This window comes from Bos indicus x Bos taurus, chromosome 29 (assembly GCF_003369695.1).
Source record: "Bos indicus x Bos taurus breed Angus x Brahman F1 hybrid chromosome 29, Bos_hybrid_MaternalHap_v2.0, whole genome shotgun sequence".
In the NCBI taxonomy this organism is placed as follows: domain Eukaryota; kingdom Metazoa; phylum Chordata; class Mammalia; order Artiodactyla; family Bovidae; genus Bos; species Bos indicus x Bos taurus.
This window is the reverse complement of record NC_040104.1, coordinates 2,005,554-2,023,663: the sequence shown is the minus strand read 5'-3', so window position 1 is coordinate 2,023,663 and position 18,110 is coordinate 2,005,554. Positions and strand designations below refer to the sequence as shown.

The window sequence follows — 18,110 nt, the reverse complement described above, 5'->3', positions numbered from 1 at the left end:
ATAAAGCAGGGCAAAAGCTAACAGAGTTTTGCCAAGAAAACACACTGGTCATAGCAAACATCCACTTCCAACAACACAAGAGAAGACTCTACACATGGACATCACCAGATAATCAATAACGAAATCAGATTGATTATATTCTCTGCAGTCAAAGATGGAGAAGCCCTATACAGTCAGCAAAAACAAGATCAGGAGCTAATTTTGGCTCAGATCATGAACTCCTTATTGCCAAATTCAGACTTAAATTGAAGATAGGGAAAACCACTAGACCATTCAGGTATGACCTAAATCAAATCCCTTATGATTATACAGTGGAAGTGAGAAACAGATTTAAGGGACTAGATCTGATAGATAGAATGCCTGATGAACTATGGACTGAGGTTCATGACATTGTACAGGAGACAGGGATCAAGACCATCCCCATGGAAAAGAAAGGCAAAAAAGCAAAGTGGCTGTCTGGGGAGGCCTTACAAATAGCTGTGAAAAGAAGAGAAGTGAAAAGCAAAAGAGAAAAGGAAAGATATAAGCGTCTGAATGCAGAGTTCCAAAGAATAGCAAGAAGAGATAAGAAAGCCTTCCTCAGCGATTAATGCGAAGAAATAGAGGAAAAAAATAGAATGGGAATGACTAGAAATCTCTTCAAGAAAATCAGAGATACTAAGGGAAAATTTCATGCAAAGATGGGCACGATAAAGGACAGAAATGGTATGGACCTAACAGAAGCAGAAGATATTAAGAAAAGGTGGCAAGAATACACAGAAGAACTGTAAAAAAGGTCTTCATGACCCAGATAATCATGATGGCATGATCATTCACCTAGAGCCAGACATCCTGGAATGTGAAGTCAAGTGGGCCTTAGGAAGCATCACTACGAACAAAGCTAGTGGAGGTGATGGAATTCCAGTTGAGCTATTTCAAATCCTGAAAGATGATGCTGTGAAAGTGCTGCACTCAATATGCCAGCAAATCTGGAAAACTCAGCAGTGGCCACAGGACTGAAAAAGGTCAGTTTTCATTCCAATTCCAAAGAAAGGCAATGCCAAAGAATGCTCAAACTACCACACAATTGCACTCATTTCACACGCTAGTAAAGTAATGCTCAAAATTCTCCAAGCCAGGCTTCAGCAATACATGAACCGTGAACTTCCTGATATTCAAGCTGGATTTCGAAAAGGCAGAGGAACCAGAGATCAAATTGTCACCATCTGCTGGATCATCAAAAAGGCGAGAGAGTTCCAGAAAAACATCTACTTCTGTTTTATTGACTACGCCGAAGCCTTTGGCTCACAACAAACTGTGGAAAATTCTTCAAGAGATGGGAATATCAGACCACCTGACCTGTCTCCTGAGAAATCTGTATGCAGGTCAGGAAGCAACAGCTAGAACTGGACATGGAACAATGGACTGGTTCCAAATTGGGAAAGGAGTACGTCAAGGCTGTATATTGTCACCCTGCTTATTTAACTTCTATGCAGAGTACATCATGAGAAATATGGGGCTGGATGAAGCACAAGCTGGAATCAAGATTGCCAGGAGAAATATCATTAACCTCAGATATGCAGATGACACCACCCTTATGGCAGAAAGTGAAGAAGAACTAAAGAGCCTCTTGATGAAAGTGAAAGAGGAGAGTGAAAAAGTTGGCTTAAAGCTCAACATTCAGAAAACTAAGATCATGGCATCCAGCCCCATAGCTTCATGGCAAATAAAAGGGGGAAACAGTGGAAACAGTGAGAGACTTTATTTTGGGGGTTCCAAAATCACTGCAGATGGTGACTGCAGCCATGAAATTAAAAGATGCTTGCTTCTTGGAATAAAAGCTATGACCAACCTAGACAGCATATTAAAAAGCAGAGACATTACTTTGCCAACAAAGGTCCATCTAGTCAAAGCTATGGTTTTTCTAGTAGTCATATATGGTGTGAGAGTTGGACTATAAAGAAAGCTGAATGCCAAAGAACTGATGCTTTTTAACTGTGGTGTTGGAGAAGACTCTTGAGAGTCCCTTGGACTGCAAGGACATCCAACCAGTCCATCCTAAAGGAAATCAGTCCTGAATATTCATTGGAAGGACTGATGCTGGAGCTGAAACTCCAATACTTTGGCCACTTGATGTGAAGAACCGACTCATTGGAAAAAACCCTGATGCTGGGAAAGATTGAAGATGGGAGGAGAAGGGGACGACAGAGGATGAGATGGTTGGATGGCATCACCGACTCGATGGACAGGAGTTTGAGTAAGCTCCAGGAGTTGGTGATGGACAGGGTGAGGGACAGCCTGGCGTGCTGCAGTTCGTGGGGTCGCAAAGAGTCGGACACGACTGAGGGAGTGAACTGAACTGATGTGTAAGATAGATCGCTAGTGGGAGTTACTATATAACACAGGGGGCTTGACCCTGCGCTCTGTGACAGCCTAGAGGGGTGAGATGGGGGTGGAGGGAGGCTCAGGAGAGAAGGGATATATGTATACTTATAGCTCATTCACATTGCTGTACGGGAGAAACCAAAAGAACATTGTAAAGCAATTATCCTGTAATTATAATTTTAAAAAATTTAAATTACAATAAATACGTACATTTTTTAAAAAATCAGTTCATTTATTTAGGGAGTAAAACCAGAAGTGAAAATGTTCTCCTTCCCAGAAGGAGAAAAAAGAAAGTCAGCTCTCGTTGCTGGACCGGATGCAGCTCGGCCCTTCCCCCTGACTCCCCACACTTCGGCTGGTGTGGCTAGCACAGCCTGTATTCGCAGGAGGAATGAATGAAGTGGTGCCCACTGTGCCGGGCACGTGGAGACTCAGGGCGGCCGAGGCAGCAGGGCCTTGCTGGGAAGCACATCCTTTAGGACAGAAAGCGGGCAGACCGCCAGAAGGCGGGAAGTGGCCTCCACAGGGCGGGGCACAGCCAGGGCACCTGCGGGCATTCAGTCAATGCTTTCCGGATGAAGGCATGTGTGAGAGAAGGGTAAGGACGTCCACATCCCATTGAGCAGGAGGAAGATGAACTTTTAATCGGCGGTGTTGGCACAACTGGAGAGCCAAAGAGAAAGGGAAGAAATAGAGTTGATCGATCCTGCACTCAGCGCACAAGGGCAAAGCCTGAGCGGCTCAGAGGCTTCGCGGGAAAAGCTGAAACGAAGCCGTGTGGGCTCTACAGGAAAATATGAATGAGTTCCTCCACAAACTACGTAGCAAAAACATCCCCAAGTGCGGCTGAAACCCAGAGACAATAACTGAAATCAACCAAGCAAAGCAAACAAATGACTACCTGGAGAAGAATTTGCGAACAGCAGCACAGGTCAAGGGTTAAGGGCCCTGATACCTAAGGAACGTCTGAGACCAGGAAGATGAGAGACAGTCCTGTGGACAAGCAGGTGAAAGACGTGAACAGCTCATAGGAAAAGGGATTCATGATCTTTGTTCTTGTGGAAAAAATGCCCAACGTCACGGGGAACAAAAGAATGTAAATTTGAAGGTACACAGAGAGATCCTTGCTTTCTTATCTGATGGGCAAGAGTCCAGGCATTCCCGCAGGCTCCGTGGGTGGAGCCGAGGGAGAGCAGGTGTTTCGGGCATGTCACCTGCCAGAGGGGGTCCTGGCGGCTTTAGGACAAGCGCTCACATCATTCAGTTGGGCTGGTTCGTTCCACGTCTAAGAACTGGCCCACAGACACTCAGGAGAAATAGAAAGCAACACACGCATAAGGCCACGAGTGGTGGCTTATTTGTGTTCTGCGTGTGCGCTAAGTTGCTTCAGTCCTGTCCCTCTCTTGGCGGCGCTTTGGACTGGAGCCCGCCAGGCTCCTCTGTCCACGGGGTTCTCCAGCTAAGAACACTGGAGTGAGTCGCCTCCTCCAGGTGATCTTCCCCACCCAGGGGTCAAGCCCGGGTCTCTCACATCCCCGGCATCGGCAGGCGGTTTCTTTACCACTAGCGCCACCTGGGAAGCCCGTATCTGTGTTAGCGAAAGAATAAAAACAGCGGAAGGCCCCTCAGTGGGCGGAACCATGCTGTGGTACCGCGTACGGTGTTGTCAGTACCGTCCTAACCCTAGCACTCCAAAGACGAAAGGACCCCCAGGAGTCACACCGTTAGTACCGATACTGGTGCTGCTGCTTTGAAATGACACATATGTGTGATATATGTAGTACATGTGTCATGTTAAACTTCTTAGAAACCAGGATTTTCAGTACAAGAGAAAAGAGAAATAGGAAATCAAAGTGCAAACCCATCCTTAAGTTTGAATTGGGAATGTTAACATAAACTCCTCAGCTGTTTTCTCAAAATAAGACTACTTTCTATTTCTGACTGCTGAAAAGTTGTCTCATCAAAAAGAAGTAAGGATTTCATTGCATAAAAATGATACATGAAATAAATGGAGGTGGGGGGGGGGGTGGAAACAGTGGCAGATTTTATTTTCTTGGACTCCAAAATCACTGTGGATGGTGACTGCAGCCATGAAATTAAGAGACACTTGTTTTTTGGAAGAAAAGCTATGACAAGCCTAGACACCATAAAAAAAAGCAGAGATGTCCCTTTGCCGATGGGCTTCCCCTGTGGCTCAGACAGCGAAGAATCCACCTGCAACGCAGGAGACCCAGGTTTGATCCCTGGGTCTCAAAATCCTCTGGAAAAGGGAATGGCAATCCCTTGGCAAATATCCAAGGGATATTTGGATAAAGGCAAATATCCAGGCAATATTCTTGCCTGGAGAATTTCATGGACAGAGGAGCCTAGTGGGCTACAGTTCAAAGGGTCACAAAGAAGGAGACACAGCTGAGTGAGGTTTCTTTCACTTTGCTGACAAAGGTGTGTATAGTCAAAGCTCTGGTTTTTCCAGTAGTCGTGTATGGATGTGAGATCTGGACCATAAAGAAGGCTGAGTGCTGAAGAACTGATACTTTTGAAGTATGGTTCTGGGGAAGACTCTTGAGAGTCCCTTGGACTGCAAGGAGATCCAACCAGTCAATACTAAAGGAAATCCGTCCTGAATATTCATTGGAAGGGCTGACACTGAAGCTGAAGCTACAATACTTTGGCCACCTGATGCAAAGAGCTGACTCACTGGAAAAGATCCTGCTTCTGGAAAAGGTTGAGAGCAGGAGGAGAAGGGGATGACAGAGGACAAGATGGTTATTTAACATCACCGAGTCAATGGACATGAGTTTGAGCAAACTCTGGGAGGTGGGAAAGGACAGGGAAGCCTGGCGTGTTGCAGCCCATGGGGTCGCAGAGTCAGACACAGCTGAGCGACTGAACAGCACCAGCAAGATGACACGTAAAGCGAGCCTATTTTAGGAGAAACATCTGCTTTTAAATAACTACAAATACAATAGGTTAGATGGAAATGTAAAATGAAAAACCGTTACAGACAGGAAAAATGATGCTTTATATGTAAGATTGTTATTGACCAAAACTTTCTAATTAACAGTATTATTAACTCAAGTGCTTTTCACTTTAATATAAGACCTCATGGTTGGGGTTCTCCATAACCATTCTTTTTTCTCTTTGTAGACATTCTTTCTGCTTGTTATTTGAAATATGGCAATATGAATTCATCCTACAGAGATTCTAATCTATGGTTTACATTAACTTTTTGTGTAAAGGCTGCTCTTAGAGTTCAAGATGTTTTCAGTGTCAGGATCCACAGACAGCTTTGCAATCAAATGGAAAATGATGATCATTTGAAGCTGATGCATATTTTTTTTCTCTTATAAAGTAAAAAAAAAGTATGGATTAAAATGTACCAAATATCTTTAAAATCCATTTTATTTAAAAGAATACTACAGAATTCTCACTGGGCCTTGGTCGGAGGCTAGGGCTCATTATTCTGAAAAGGAATAAAATAAATCAGAAAGGGACAGAGTTGAGTGCTTGCCCTTCCTCCTGGGCACGCACTGGACCTCAGGGTCACCGAGGCCCCACATGCCCTGTGTACTGAGGCTCCGGGGCAGATGACGCGGAGTCAGGGGATTGCCTGCAAGTGACCGGGAGGGAGGGCGGTGGCCGGAGGAGACGAGACCAGCCTGCTCTGAACTGGCCCCTGTTGCGCCGCCGGCGGATTCAGGCTCCGGACTGTGAGCTTTACTCCGTGCAGGTCTCCGTATTCTGAAATTATAATCAGTAGCCACCCAAGCACCTGGGAGTTGGGGAGCCAGTTCTGGGGGTCCTGGCCCCAGCGTGGGACGTTGGACTGAATGGGAGGCCAGACAACAAGGGGTCCCCGCAAGTTTCCCGAAAGCTCAGAGGAGTTGGGGGGCCTGGGAAGGTCAGAAGAACTGGGGGGTGGGGGAGAGGGAAGTGGGTGCGTGAAGCAGGGCTGTGGCTCAGGTGAGGAGGGGCTCAGAGGGTGGGCGGGGGGCTGGGGCCGGGGAGGGGCAGGGCCAGCCCCCAGGAAACACAGGCCTGGGCTCTCAGGGGGCCTGGCTCAGCCATGGGCTCCCCAGCTGCCCTCCAGGACCCCCCCCCACAGCAAGGAAAGCCCCCTGCCTCCCCAGGGACCCCTCCTTTCACACCCTGGGCTTCTGGAGGCAGAAGCTGACGGGCCCACCTGGCTGGGTGCGGACCCAGAGGCCCCCTCCCTGCTTCTCAGGCACCATGGGCCATCTCTGGGCCTCAGAATATTCTGGAAACACCACACTCGCCTTCCTTCAGCAGCTCTTGGCCAAGACCCCTCAGCTCCCTAGACCCACACCGGGCCAGATGTGCAAGAAGCCCAGAGGTTGTCAGGGACACAGAGAGAAACTGAGGCTGGGGTGGGGGGAGTGGTCAGAGTCCAGGCCAGGAATCTGCCCCCAGAGCTGCCCAGCTGGGACCCCACTCCAGCCCCACAGCTGGAGTGTCCACTCACCCCTTCCCTCCCGCAAAGCCCTGAGGGCCGCCCTAGGCCCGGGGTCAGCGGCAGGGAGAGAGGGGAGGAGGACTAGGGGATGAGGACGGGGCGGGCTGTGCTGCAGGGGGGCCCGCCGGCCCGGGACTCGGCCTCTCACCTGCCTCCTCTCCCTCCTTCTTGGGCAGGGGAGACCAAGGACCCCGAGCCCACAGCACCCGAGGCCGGGCGGAGGCAGGGGCATCTGTCTCCCCGCTGCCCCCGGGGACTGCCAGATGCTCACTGAGCAGCTGGCCGGCCCAGGCGGTCCCAGCCCTGGGGTCGAGCCCTGCGGCTCAGCTGGTGGCCCCCTGCGGAGGGTCCCATGCAGCCCGAGGTCCAGGCAGCCGCCGCCCTCCTGTCCCAGGTACGCGCTGGGAGTGGGGTGCGTTGTGTGGGCACCCTTGGGGGGTACGGCACACACGTGTATCGCACACGCGTGTCTGGCCATGTGTCCACAGGTGGGGCACACAAGCCCTTTAGGGACCACGTGGGCAAAGGGGACACCCCACCCCACTCCCGAAGGCTGCCCAGAGCAGTGGGACCTGGGGGCTGGCAGCAGGGCTCCCGGAAAGCAGACCAGCTGGGGCCCTGGGTCAGGGCCCGGTCATCCGGGGCTGGGCCCGCGGAGCCTCACCCCACACTCACCCCGCCCCACCCCGGACCTAGATCCGGCTGCCCGCGTGTTTCCTTTCATCTGAGGTTAAGTCAGCTGATATTGCTGAGCTGGGCTCACGCTCCCTTGTGTCACAAGTCTCCAGATAGCCATCAGGGCCGGCCCTGCTGATACAGAGCCCTGCTGGACATGCTCTGGGGCTAAGACGTGTCCTCCAAATCCCATGCAAGTCTGAGCACTCGCTTTGTTCCGGGCAGTGGGGCAGGGGTCGGCTTCAGCGCGGGGCACTGTGGTCAGAGCTGCAAGCACCCCAAGGTCCCTTCTGGCCACCCTCCCACTGGCTGCTGGGCCTCCCCCACTTCCAAGAGGATGCCTCAGGGACCAGCTCCAGAACCCAAAGCCCAGTGACAAGGGCCCCAGGCAGCTGGGATCGCGCTGGGCAGAAAAGTCAGGCTTGGGGTTCGGGGTCAGCTTCCAGCTGGCAGGGCCACCTTGCTTTATCTTTGCTGGGAATTTGCCCCAGTGGCTTACGAAACTGACCTGAATCTGTTCCAGACTGCCAGCGCATCTGTTGCAAGGATGCGGGGTCACAGCCTGGGGCCCTCTTTGATGAAATCACTCCTAAAAGGTGTTCCCTCAGACACTCACCCTGATCCTTTGGTTTCCTGGGTGACCTGCTGGTGTGAAGTCGGGGACCTCTGAGCTTCATGGGATCCCCAGGACCTGGGTCTGCCCCCAGCTGGCCTGGGGAGTGAGGGCTGGGGCCTGACACACCCCGATTCTGATTAGCACGACTTGAGACCTTCCCATCCTCCCAGGTCACCTGCATGCCACCCACTGCCCGCCAGCCTCAGCTGACCCTTTGGGGGCCCCAGGCTACTGTGCACCCCAGGAGCCCAGACGGTGTCTGTGCTGGGGCGTCTGAGGAGCCATCAGGCCTTTCCTCACTAGAGAGCCAGGCGAGCGTCCCCGGCCCCTGGGAGAAGGGGGCAGGAAACCTGGGAGGTGGCCTGTCCTTGGTCCTTTGAGGCTGTGTGTCCATTTCCTGGTCAGGGTCCTCGTCCACCTCGCCAGAGCTGCTGAGCCAGCTCTTTGGCCGACCCGGCTGGCCCTCCAAAGCTACCCTGATCTCCCCCTGCAGAACCAGAGCCCGTGCAGGGCCTGAGCTGAGAGTGGACTTAGAGAGGGCAGACGAGCGAGTCGGGCCAGGGAGGCTGGGGTGGAGGAGCCAACGGCAAAGCAGGGCTGGCCGGAGGAGGACGAGGGAGGGTGACTCAGCCAGCCTGGCGCTCGCTATCCAAGGGGCGCCTACTGAGTTCCCAGCCTGGCTTGGCCATGGCATGGGGGAGGCCCTGCCCGCAGTGGGTGGAGAGCGTCTCTGTGAGACACACAGGCCAGGGGAGACACCACACAAGGACCTCACACACCACACGGTGCAGGGCTTCCCCCAGCTGCCTCCTCCTCCCGACCCCCACAGCGGCCAGAGCCTGGGGGAGAGCTGCCCAACCCTCCCCCATGAGGAGCTGCCCAACCCTCCCCCATGAGGTGGCCCCTGAGGGCTGAGACTGACTCACCCACGGCTGAGTCCAGGCGCCCGGGAGGACTTGACAGGGAGTGAGTGTGTGACTGCAGAGAGGCGTGGAAGCACAGACGGAGGGACAGACAGACCGGCGGGCAGGGGTGGGTGGGCAGGCGGATGGACAATGGGTGGGTGGACAGATGGGGTGGCTAAGGAAGGAGGATGAGCAGATGAACCCCCTTGGCACAAACGTTACCTTCACACTGAGATGTCCCTTGACATTTAAAAGTAGAACGCCCCAACCATCCAGCTACCTCCATCCAGGTTCTCAACTGCTCTACTTTAATCATTTAATTTTAAATGATTTTCATTTTAATCATTTTTTAAATTTGTTTCTTACTTCTTTCTTTGTTGTCTGCACATCGCCTGAGCCATGGTGCTGGTGCCTGGGGGTGGCTCAGGAAATCCATGCTGAATGACGAGCTGGCGGGCAATGGGACGGCGGAAGATGAGGTGGAGGGACGGTGGGCTTGGAAAAACAGGTGGGGGTCCACGGAGGCCTCTGGTTTTGAGCTTTAACCGACCCTCAGAAGGGAGAATCTGCTTCTCAGCCTCCTCGGGGGCCAGGAAGGGAAGGGGACAGAGGGACAGCTGAGGACCGGAGAGGCTGTGGTCCCCCCGGCCTAATGCCCGCATGCTGGCACTCCAACTGCACCCGCAGGGCAAGAGCATGAGTGTCCACAGACACGCGCATGCACGCACACGGGGTATTCTCACGCCTGCAGGCACTGGACACACACCCCGATGGTCCTTGCACCGGCACTCCCTGGTGGCGCTAAAGCCAGCTCTGTTCTGAGCGCTCCCCCTCCCCAGCAGGTCCTCCAAAGCGTGTGATCATCGTCCCCACTTCACATCAGGACCTGGACCCACAGCTGTCCAAGGACTCAGCGAGGGCCACCCCACCACCCTGCACAGAGGCCGGGGCCGCCAGCCAGCCTAGCACTGCATGGTGGGACCCGCTCTCGGTGACTGGAGAGGGCTGCTCCTCGGGAGACGGGGTGGTGGGACGCACTCCGCACTCACGTCTGTTTATTGCGAGACAATCGCTTTACAACGTCGTGTTAGTTTCTTCTGAACAACATCGCAAATCAGCCGTGTGTAGACACATATCCCCTCACCTAGAGCCAGACATTCTGGAGTGCGAAGCCAAGTGGGCCTTAGGAAGCATCACTACGAACAAAGCTAGTGGAGGTGATGGAATTCCAGCTGAGCTATTTCAAATCCTAAAAGATGATGCTGTGAAAGTGCTACACTCGATATGCCAGCAAATCTGGAAAACTCAGCAGTGGCCACAGGACTGGAAAAGGTCAGTTTTCATCCCAATCCCAAAGAAAGGCAGTGCCAAAGAATGTTCAAACTACCGCACAATTCCACTCATCTCACACACTAGCAAAGTAATGCTCAAAATTTTCCAAGCCAGGCTTCAACAGTACATGAACCGAGAACTTCCAGATGCTCAAGCTGGATTTAGAAAAGGCAGAGGAACCAGAGATCAAATTGCCAACAGCCATTGGATCATAAAAAAAAGCAATTCCAGAAAAACATCTACTCCTGTTTTATTGACTATTCTAAAACCTTTTTGTGGCTCACAACAAACTGTGGGAAATTCTTAAAAAGATGGGAATACCAGACCAACTGACCTGTGTCCTGAGAAATCTGTATGCAGGTCAGGAAGCAACAGCTAGAACTGGACATGGAACAATGGACTGGTTCCAAATTGGGAAAGGAGTATGTCAAGGCTGTATATTGTCACCCTGCTTATTTAACTTATATAAAGACTACATCGTGAAATGCTGGGCTGAATGAAGCACAAGGTGGAATCAAGACTGCTGGGAGAAATGTCAATAACCTCAGATATGCAGATGGCACCACCCTTATGACAGAAAGTGAAGAGGAACTAAAGAGCCTCTTGATGAAAGTGAAAGAGGAGAGTGAAAAAGCTGGCTTAAAACTCAACACTCAAAAAACTAAGATCATGGCATTGGTTCCATCACTTCATGGCAAACAGATGGGGAAACAATGGAAACAGTGAGAGGCTTTATTTTCTTGGACTCCGAAATCATTGCAGATGGTGACTGCAGCCATGTAATTAAAAGACCCTTGCTTCTTGGAAGAAAAGCTATGACCAACCTAGATAGCATATTAAAAAGAAGAGACATTACTTTGCTGACAAAGGTTCGTCTAGTCAAAGCTATGATTTTTCAGTAGTCATGTATGGATGTGAGAGTTGGACCATAAAGAAAGCTGAGGGCCGAAGAACTGATGCTTTTGAACTGTGGTGTTGGAGAAGACTCTTGAGAGTCCCTTGGACTGCAAGGAGATCCAACCAGTCCATCCTAAAGGAAACAGTCCTGAATAGTCATTGGAAGGACTGATGCTGAAGCTGACGCTCCAATCCTTTGGCCCCCTGATGGGAAGAGCTGACTCATTGGAAAAGACCCCGATGCTGGGAAAGACTGAAGATGGGAGGAGAAGGGGACGACAGAGGATGAGATGGTTGGATGGCATCACTGACTCAATGGACAGGAGTTTGAGCAAGCTCCAGCAGTTGGTGATGGACAGGGAGGCCTGGCATGATGCTGTCCATGGGGTCACAGAATCGGACACGACTGAGCGACTGAACTGAACTTGAGGAGTCCCCTCACTCTCTGACCTCCTCCCACCTGCCCCTCATCGCGCCCGTCCAGGTCATCACAGAGCGGGGAGCTGAGCCCCCTGTGTTACACACCAGCGTCCTTCAGGCAGTGGGGGGTAGGAGGAGTGAGCTGGGGGTGGCTCCTTCCTGGAGCTCCAGAAAACTCCAGAGAGAATGGTGGAGGGAGAGGGAGTGAGCCCGGGCCGGGGGCTGTGCCTGAGGGTCCGCTCAGCCCCTGCCAGCCTCTCCCTGTGTCTGTGATGGGTTAACGCTCCCCCCGCCCCCCGGGGGCTGAAGGAAGGACTGGCACCTGGCCCGGAGGTGGGTGACTGCAGGCGCTGCTTGTGGGGCCGGGGCCTTCCTGCCACCCCTGGCCCTCCTCATCCCAGTCCTGCTCCTGTTGCTGGGGCCACAGACGAGGCTTCGCGTGCCCAGTGCAGGGTCCTGGGCTGGGAAGACGTTGAGGGTCACTCTGTGGGGAGGGCACCGTCAAGGGGCCTGAGAACCCATGAGGCACAGCCTCAGAGCCGTGGACATTCTTGCGGGCCTGCCCGTCTCCTGAGTCCCAGGCGGGGAGCCACAGAAGACCCGGGAGAACGGGGGTCAGTGAGGCGGGGAGCGAGCCTGGGCTACTCAGCTTGGAGGGGGCTTCCACAGCGTGGCCCACCAGGTCTCAGCCTTCCCCACAGATGTGCAGGTCAACCCAGAGGTGGCAGGCGGCGGCGGCCTGCTCTGTCCTCTCCAACCTGAAGCGACCAGAGGTGGTGTCCTCCACGAAGGACCAGGGCAGGGTCCTTCCTGTCCAAGGGCCTGAGTCCAGACCTTATGCAGACCCAAGCGAGGACCCCAGGCTGATGGGGAGACGTGGGGCCAGCTGGGCCCCTCTTTGGGTTGTGGCTTCTGTCCCAGGAGACTAAGAGCAAAGGTGGCTGGGTCTTCCTGCAAATTCAGCCCTGCGTGGCACCAGCATGCAGGGGCCGGGACTGCCCCCTGTCCAGGGGGGGGTGTGTCCCTCTCTCCCAGGCCTCAGCAAGGAGCAGAAGACGAGTGTGTCTCGGTGGAGAGCCTGCGGTTAGGAGTGGGACCCGCCGTCCCCAGACAGAGGCCTGGGACCTGGCACTCGCTCTGCCAGGCGAGGCACCTCCCCACAAATGAGGGGTCAAGCGAACTCAATCCCGTCCTGAGTAGGGAGCCGGGAGGATGCAGGCAGCTGAGAAAAAGCAGAGCAGGACTCAGGCCTCGGGAGGCCCCGGCCATGTCGTGGGCGCAGGCGGCACCTGGCGTCTCCTCCCTGCAGTGGCCCCTCGAGGGCTGTAGCCCCCTGCTCCCAAGGCTCCCCGATGGCACTGGCTCACATAAATGCCAGCCCGCACCCCTCGCCCACTCACTGGCTGCGTCGCCCCTGCAGCTCCGGTCCTGGAAGGCTCAGTGGCCGACAGTCCCCGGCAGGAAGCAGGTGGGCAGCACACGAGTTCCCCTCGGAGGGTCAGGCCTCCTGAAAAGTGATGCCAGGTGACACAGAGAGAAAGACCAGGGGAGGCTGCTGAGCTTGTGTGGCAGGGTGGGGGGTGCGGGGAGACAGCAGGGGGGCCTCTGAGGTTGGACGAGGGTGCGAGGAGGCCAGGTGGCTGGAGAAGTGGCAGTGGGCAGGCCAGGGCGGTGGGTTCCGGGTTGGGTGTCATTGCTGGAGTAGTAGGGAGCCATGGAGACTTGCAGGCAGGGACGAGCAGAGCCTGGTACTAGGCTGGAGGTGGCCGGAAAGGGGAGTCCTGGGGGCAGCGGTAGAGGGCAGGGCTGGAATGGAGGGTGGGAGGAGGGGAAGTACCATGTGCCTCCTGCCCCACAGGCTCGGAAGTTCTGGGGACACCCCTCACCCTCCACATCGCCTGGGCAGGACACTGGCAGGACCCCCGGGGGGCCGGGCCCCAGGCCAGCAGGGCTGTGTGACCCAGTCCCACCCCTTGCCAGGGCTGGGTCTGGCCTTCTGCCCAGGAACCCCAAGGACGGCCTCCTCCCCCCAGAATCTGGTCCTCAGGGTCTCAGGCCCCAAGGGCTTGTGGTGTCCGGGTCCCGGAGCCCCACTTACCTGGAATCCAGTCTTTCCTGAGGGATCTCAGGCGGCCCCTCCCCTCCCTGGGAGCGGTGGGGGGGCTCCAGGCTACACTATGGCTGCTCTGGCCTGGACAGCCGTTGTGTGCAGAGACACAGCGGCCTCTGCGGGCCAGGCCTCGTCCACAGGACCCGACTCAGCCCGTGGTCCTGGGGTGCCCTCTGGTGGCCGATGGGCCCGACCGGCGAGGCCGTTGGGGGTCCTAGAGCTGGGCCTGGACCCGGCCTCCCACCCAGCCCCGAGCTCAGGGGAAGGGGCGCACGGACGTGTCACCTGCTCTCGTGTGTTACCGCAAACCCCCAGAAGCCGAGCTGCTTGGATCCGCATTTTCCAGAGAAACCAATGCCCAGAGTTAGAGAGACAGAAGGATTTGCAGGGCGTGAGCCGGGACCCTGGGCTCCAGGGCCCCGGTGCCTCCCTGTGCTGCTCCTCGGTGGAGCGTGTGAGAAGCCTGCTTGCTGACAGCAGCCTGCCCACCAACCAGGACAGCACTCCTGGGGGCTGACACCTCTGCTCGGCGGGACCCAGGAAGGGACAGCTGGGCTGTACCCCCCTGGGATCAGCCACTCCCACCTGCTGGAGAGATGGGCGAGACCCGGGAGGAAGCAGAGACACAGGAGGGGGCGACGCTGCCACCCCCCACAGGGCCGCCTCTTGACACCAGGAGACTGGCGCTGCCCAAGGGGTCCCTGGGCCCATCAGAAAGGGACGGCTGGCCCTTGTGCCTGGTGGCTTGGCCAGAGCAGGCCTGTGGGCCGGGCCAGGCCGAGGTCAGGCGGCACCCAGCTCTGCTCACGGCATTGGCTGCCCAGGTACCAGGTGTGGTGGGCGGGGAGGGGCAGGCGGGCGGGCTGTGGGCCCCTCCACCCGCCCCTTGGCCGGCAGTCACACGTCCGGGCCTCAGGGAGAAAGCAGGCAGGTAGGAGCCCGGCTGCCAGCCCCCATGGGGGAGGAGGGGGCGCCCTGCCGCCGGTCACTTTCTGCCCCGCGCCTCGGTTTCCCCCTGGACCCTGGAACGAGTCCAACCTTCCTGGGGCTGCAGACGGATGGTCCCTCCATGGGTGAGGTGGGGTGTCCGGGAAGGAACCTGCAGAGGGTCTGGTCTGGAGGAGCAGCCCCAGGGCTTTGGGGGCCAGATGCAGGGAGCCGGCGCTCACAGCCGGGGCCCGTCTGGGTGGGGGCTGAGTGCTGGCTGCAGAGCATGGGACCCCTGGGCTCCCGCTCCTGGTCACCACATTCTCCCATCTCGGGAGGGAGGGGTGGGCCCGAGTGGTGAGGGGCTGGCCCCGATGACACGGCCCTGGGAGGGGTCGGGCTGGGACCCCCAGGGCCTGGCTGCCCAGGTCCACGGCACGGGGGCCGCTTCAGGAGACCCCTGACCAGGGCTGGCCATCTGCCCCTCTGCCCGCCCTGAGCACGGGCCCCAGCGCCTTAGCTGCCGGAGCTGAAGAGCTCGCCTCCATTCTCTTCTGCCTGTCAGGGGTAGGGGGTGGGATTCCAGCGGGGACGACTCAGGACCCCCGGGCGCCTGGACTCCACTGCCCCCTCCAGGAACAGGGGCCTCGAGCCGGACACCTGCTCATGCAAATCCGATGTTTGCATGTCCTTCCCGCTCCGCGGCCCCATTTGCCTGGCGCCCCTCCCACCCCCAGCGCTCGCTGCCCCCTCACCCCCGCCCTGGCGCTCACGGCCACCCCCACCATGCTCAGTGACCCCCCAGCACTCGGCACAGGACCCAGTGCCCCTCAGCCCCTCGGCTGGGAAGCCAGAGGCCAGGGACCAGCCTTCGGGGTTGGGGGTGAGGAGTCTGGGGTGAGGGGTGTGGGGTGAGGGGTCAGGTGGTGGCCCCAGAGAAGGCAAAACTGGGGCTTAGGACCAGCTGCCTGTCAGCAAGGAAAGGGCGGCATGGGCTGGGTGGGCACCATAGCACCCCTCCTGAGACAGAGGCCGGCCCCAGGCCCACCCCCCGGCGGAGCAAGCCCAGGGCTCACGGACCGTGAGCACTCCAGTGCTACCCAGGCTCCCCACAGGCCGGGCTGGGGCGCGTCCAGCGGTGGGGAGGGAGGCCACCCCCACAGGCCCTGCCCTGTCCCCCCCATACGGTGGGAAGGCTCCCCACATCGCTGCCTACACTCTGCGGTTGAAGAGCATCCCCCCAAGTTCACGTCCACCCCAAATATCAGAATGCTTGGAAAGAGGGTCTTTGCAGAAGCACTGAGTGATGGCGAGGTCATAGGGAGTGGGGCGGCCCCTTGAGCAGTGACCAGTGTCCTTATAAGGAGATGGTGAGATGGAGGCAGAGACTGGAGTGACGCTGGAGCCCCCAGAGCTGGACGGGGTGAGAAGGCCCTAGAGCCTGCTGAGAGCACGAGGCCCTGCGCACCTTGATTTGGGGTTTCTGGCCTCCAGAGCCTTCTGTCGCTTTAAGACGCCCAGCGGGTGGTCATTCGTTAGGGCGCCTGGGACCCTCCAGCAGTTATAACCCCAAGGGCGGCAGGGCCAAGGGGGTGCCCGAGCCCGGGCCAGGCCTAGCCCCCCTCGCCCCTACCCTGGCTCTGTGGTCAGATGCAGGACCCCCCACTCCCTGTGTGTGTCCCAGCAGTGGGGGCCCAGCGTGGGGCAGGGAGAAGGGTGCGGGGTGGGGCGGATGCAAATCCTCCCCCACCCTCCCCCAGAGCAGGGATGGGGGGAATTTGAATACGGCCTTTCCAAGCCGGTGATTAACGATCTTTCATCCTGGAGGCTGTGTGTGGGGACGGGGCCTGGGTGTGGGGGCAACACACGGGCTGTAGGAGTGCCCTGGCAGCCGTGGCAAAGTCCCACAGAGGGTGGAGGACAAGGGGAAGCGAGTCTCTGCTCAGGAGGCCGGAAGCCCACTGCAGCGTGGCCCGCTCTCCCAGCAGGGCCAGGGAGAGTCCTTCCTGCTCCTCCCACTGCTGGGCACCGGCATCCCCAGCCTTGGCCGCATCCCTCCAGCCTCTGTGTCCATCCTCACTCGGCTTCTTCCCCTCCTTCTAAGGCCACTTTGGCCAGTGGATCAGAGCCCATCCTGATGAGCCCCTCTCCCTGATCACATCTGCAAAGAGCTTACTTCCACAACAAGCGCATTCGCAGGCCCCGGGAGCGAGGGCGTGGACGCGTCACTTTGGGGGACGTGTCACTTTTGGGGACGCGGTGGCGGGCCCGTGGCGGCCTGCAGGGGCCCTGCCCACGCCTGCCGGCCCCGCCTGTGTGCACAGGTGGCCCTCTCTAAGAATCAAAGGGCTGGCCTGGCCCTGAGAACCAAGGGAGTCACTCTCCTTTCACAGAGGGCCCATCCTGGCTGGGCCCTGCCCAGGGCACCTCCCAGGGGACGGCGGTGGACGGGGCAGCCATGGAGCTGGAGCTTCCCAGAGTGGGCCTGGTGGGGCAGAGCGTCTCAGTTCTGCCGGAACTTGGGGTCCCATCGGCTCTGCTCCTTTTGTGGACACAGGAGGGCCAGGGCGAGGCGGATGCGCTTTCCCGTGGGTCTGCAGAGGAGGCTGCTGGAGACAGCAGGTTGCGGGGTGGGGGGGGGCATGTGGGCCGTGGCCCGGGGGCAGGGAGCTGGGTGGCTGGTCTGCGGTGGGCCCAGGAGGCACAGGGGCGTTTGCCATCAGGCAGGTTGATGGGACCCAGGTCCTGTCCCTTGGCCGTTCCTGGGACCTCTCCAGGCACATGGGCAGTGCTGGGCCGGAATGAGGACTCGGTGGGCAGGTGTCTGGGAGGTGGGAGGGGTGGGGAGTAAGGAGGGGGCCCCATCCCTCCTCACCTGAGCTTCGTGCCCCTGTTTGCCTGCCGCCCCCTCTGCTCAGCAGCCGGCGCCCAGGGTCCATGCCTGTCCTGGGTTGACAGGGCTGTGGCATGGTGGGGTATGGGGTGGGCTGCAAGACTTCCACTGCCTTTTGGGGTTTCCAGGACACCCCCTGCCAAAGGCTTGTTAGAAGTGGCAACGGAAGGGCTGGCTAGTGGTGCTGGGGGAGGGTGAGTAGAAGTGCGGGGTGGGGAGGGAGCCAGGAGGAGCTTCCATCCTGGCCTGGGGCCGGAAGCTCTGGCAGCTTGAAGAGAGCAATGCAGACGGGAGGCAGGCTGAGACCCAGGGGCTGCAGGAGGGCTGGGGTCACGGTCAGGGCTGGGGACTGCAGGGAAGGGCGCTGGGGCAGGTGCTCCCCCTTTCCGCCTGCACCTGGGCTTCCCTGCGAAGGCGGCAGGGCCTCCAGCAGGAAGTGGGCTGGGGCTCGCCTCGCATGCCCTCAGGGTGGGCTCTGTCCTTGCAGACAGGACCCC

The 18,110-nt window shown here is 57.2% G+C and overlaps 1 protein-coding gene across 1 annotated transcript; it reads right to left on the bottom strand.

Annotated features, from left to right (window-relative positions):
• Window positions 1–5,748: 5,748 nt before the first annotated feature.
• On the bottom strand, window positions 5,749–14,132 carry LOC113885687. Its single transcript, XM_027531190.1, has 6 exons — window positions 14,096–14,132; window positions 13,782–13,922; window positions 13,084–13,190; window positions 9,401–9,612; window positions 9,056–9,107; window positions 5,749–8,616 (listed from the first exon to the last, which is right to left on the bottom strand). Exons 1-6 carry the CDS (start codon window positions 14,130–14,132, stop codon window positions 8,332–8,334), a joined length of 834 nt encoding a protein of 277 aa, XP_027386991.1. The 3' UTR covers window positions 5,749–8,331.
• Between the last annotated feature and the right edge of the window lie 3,978 nt (window positions 14,133–18,110).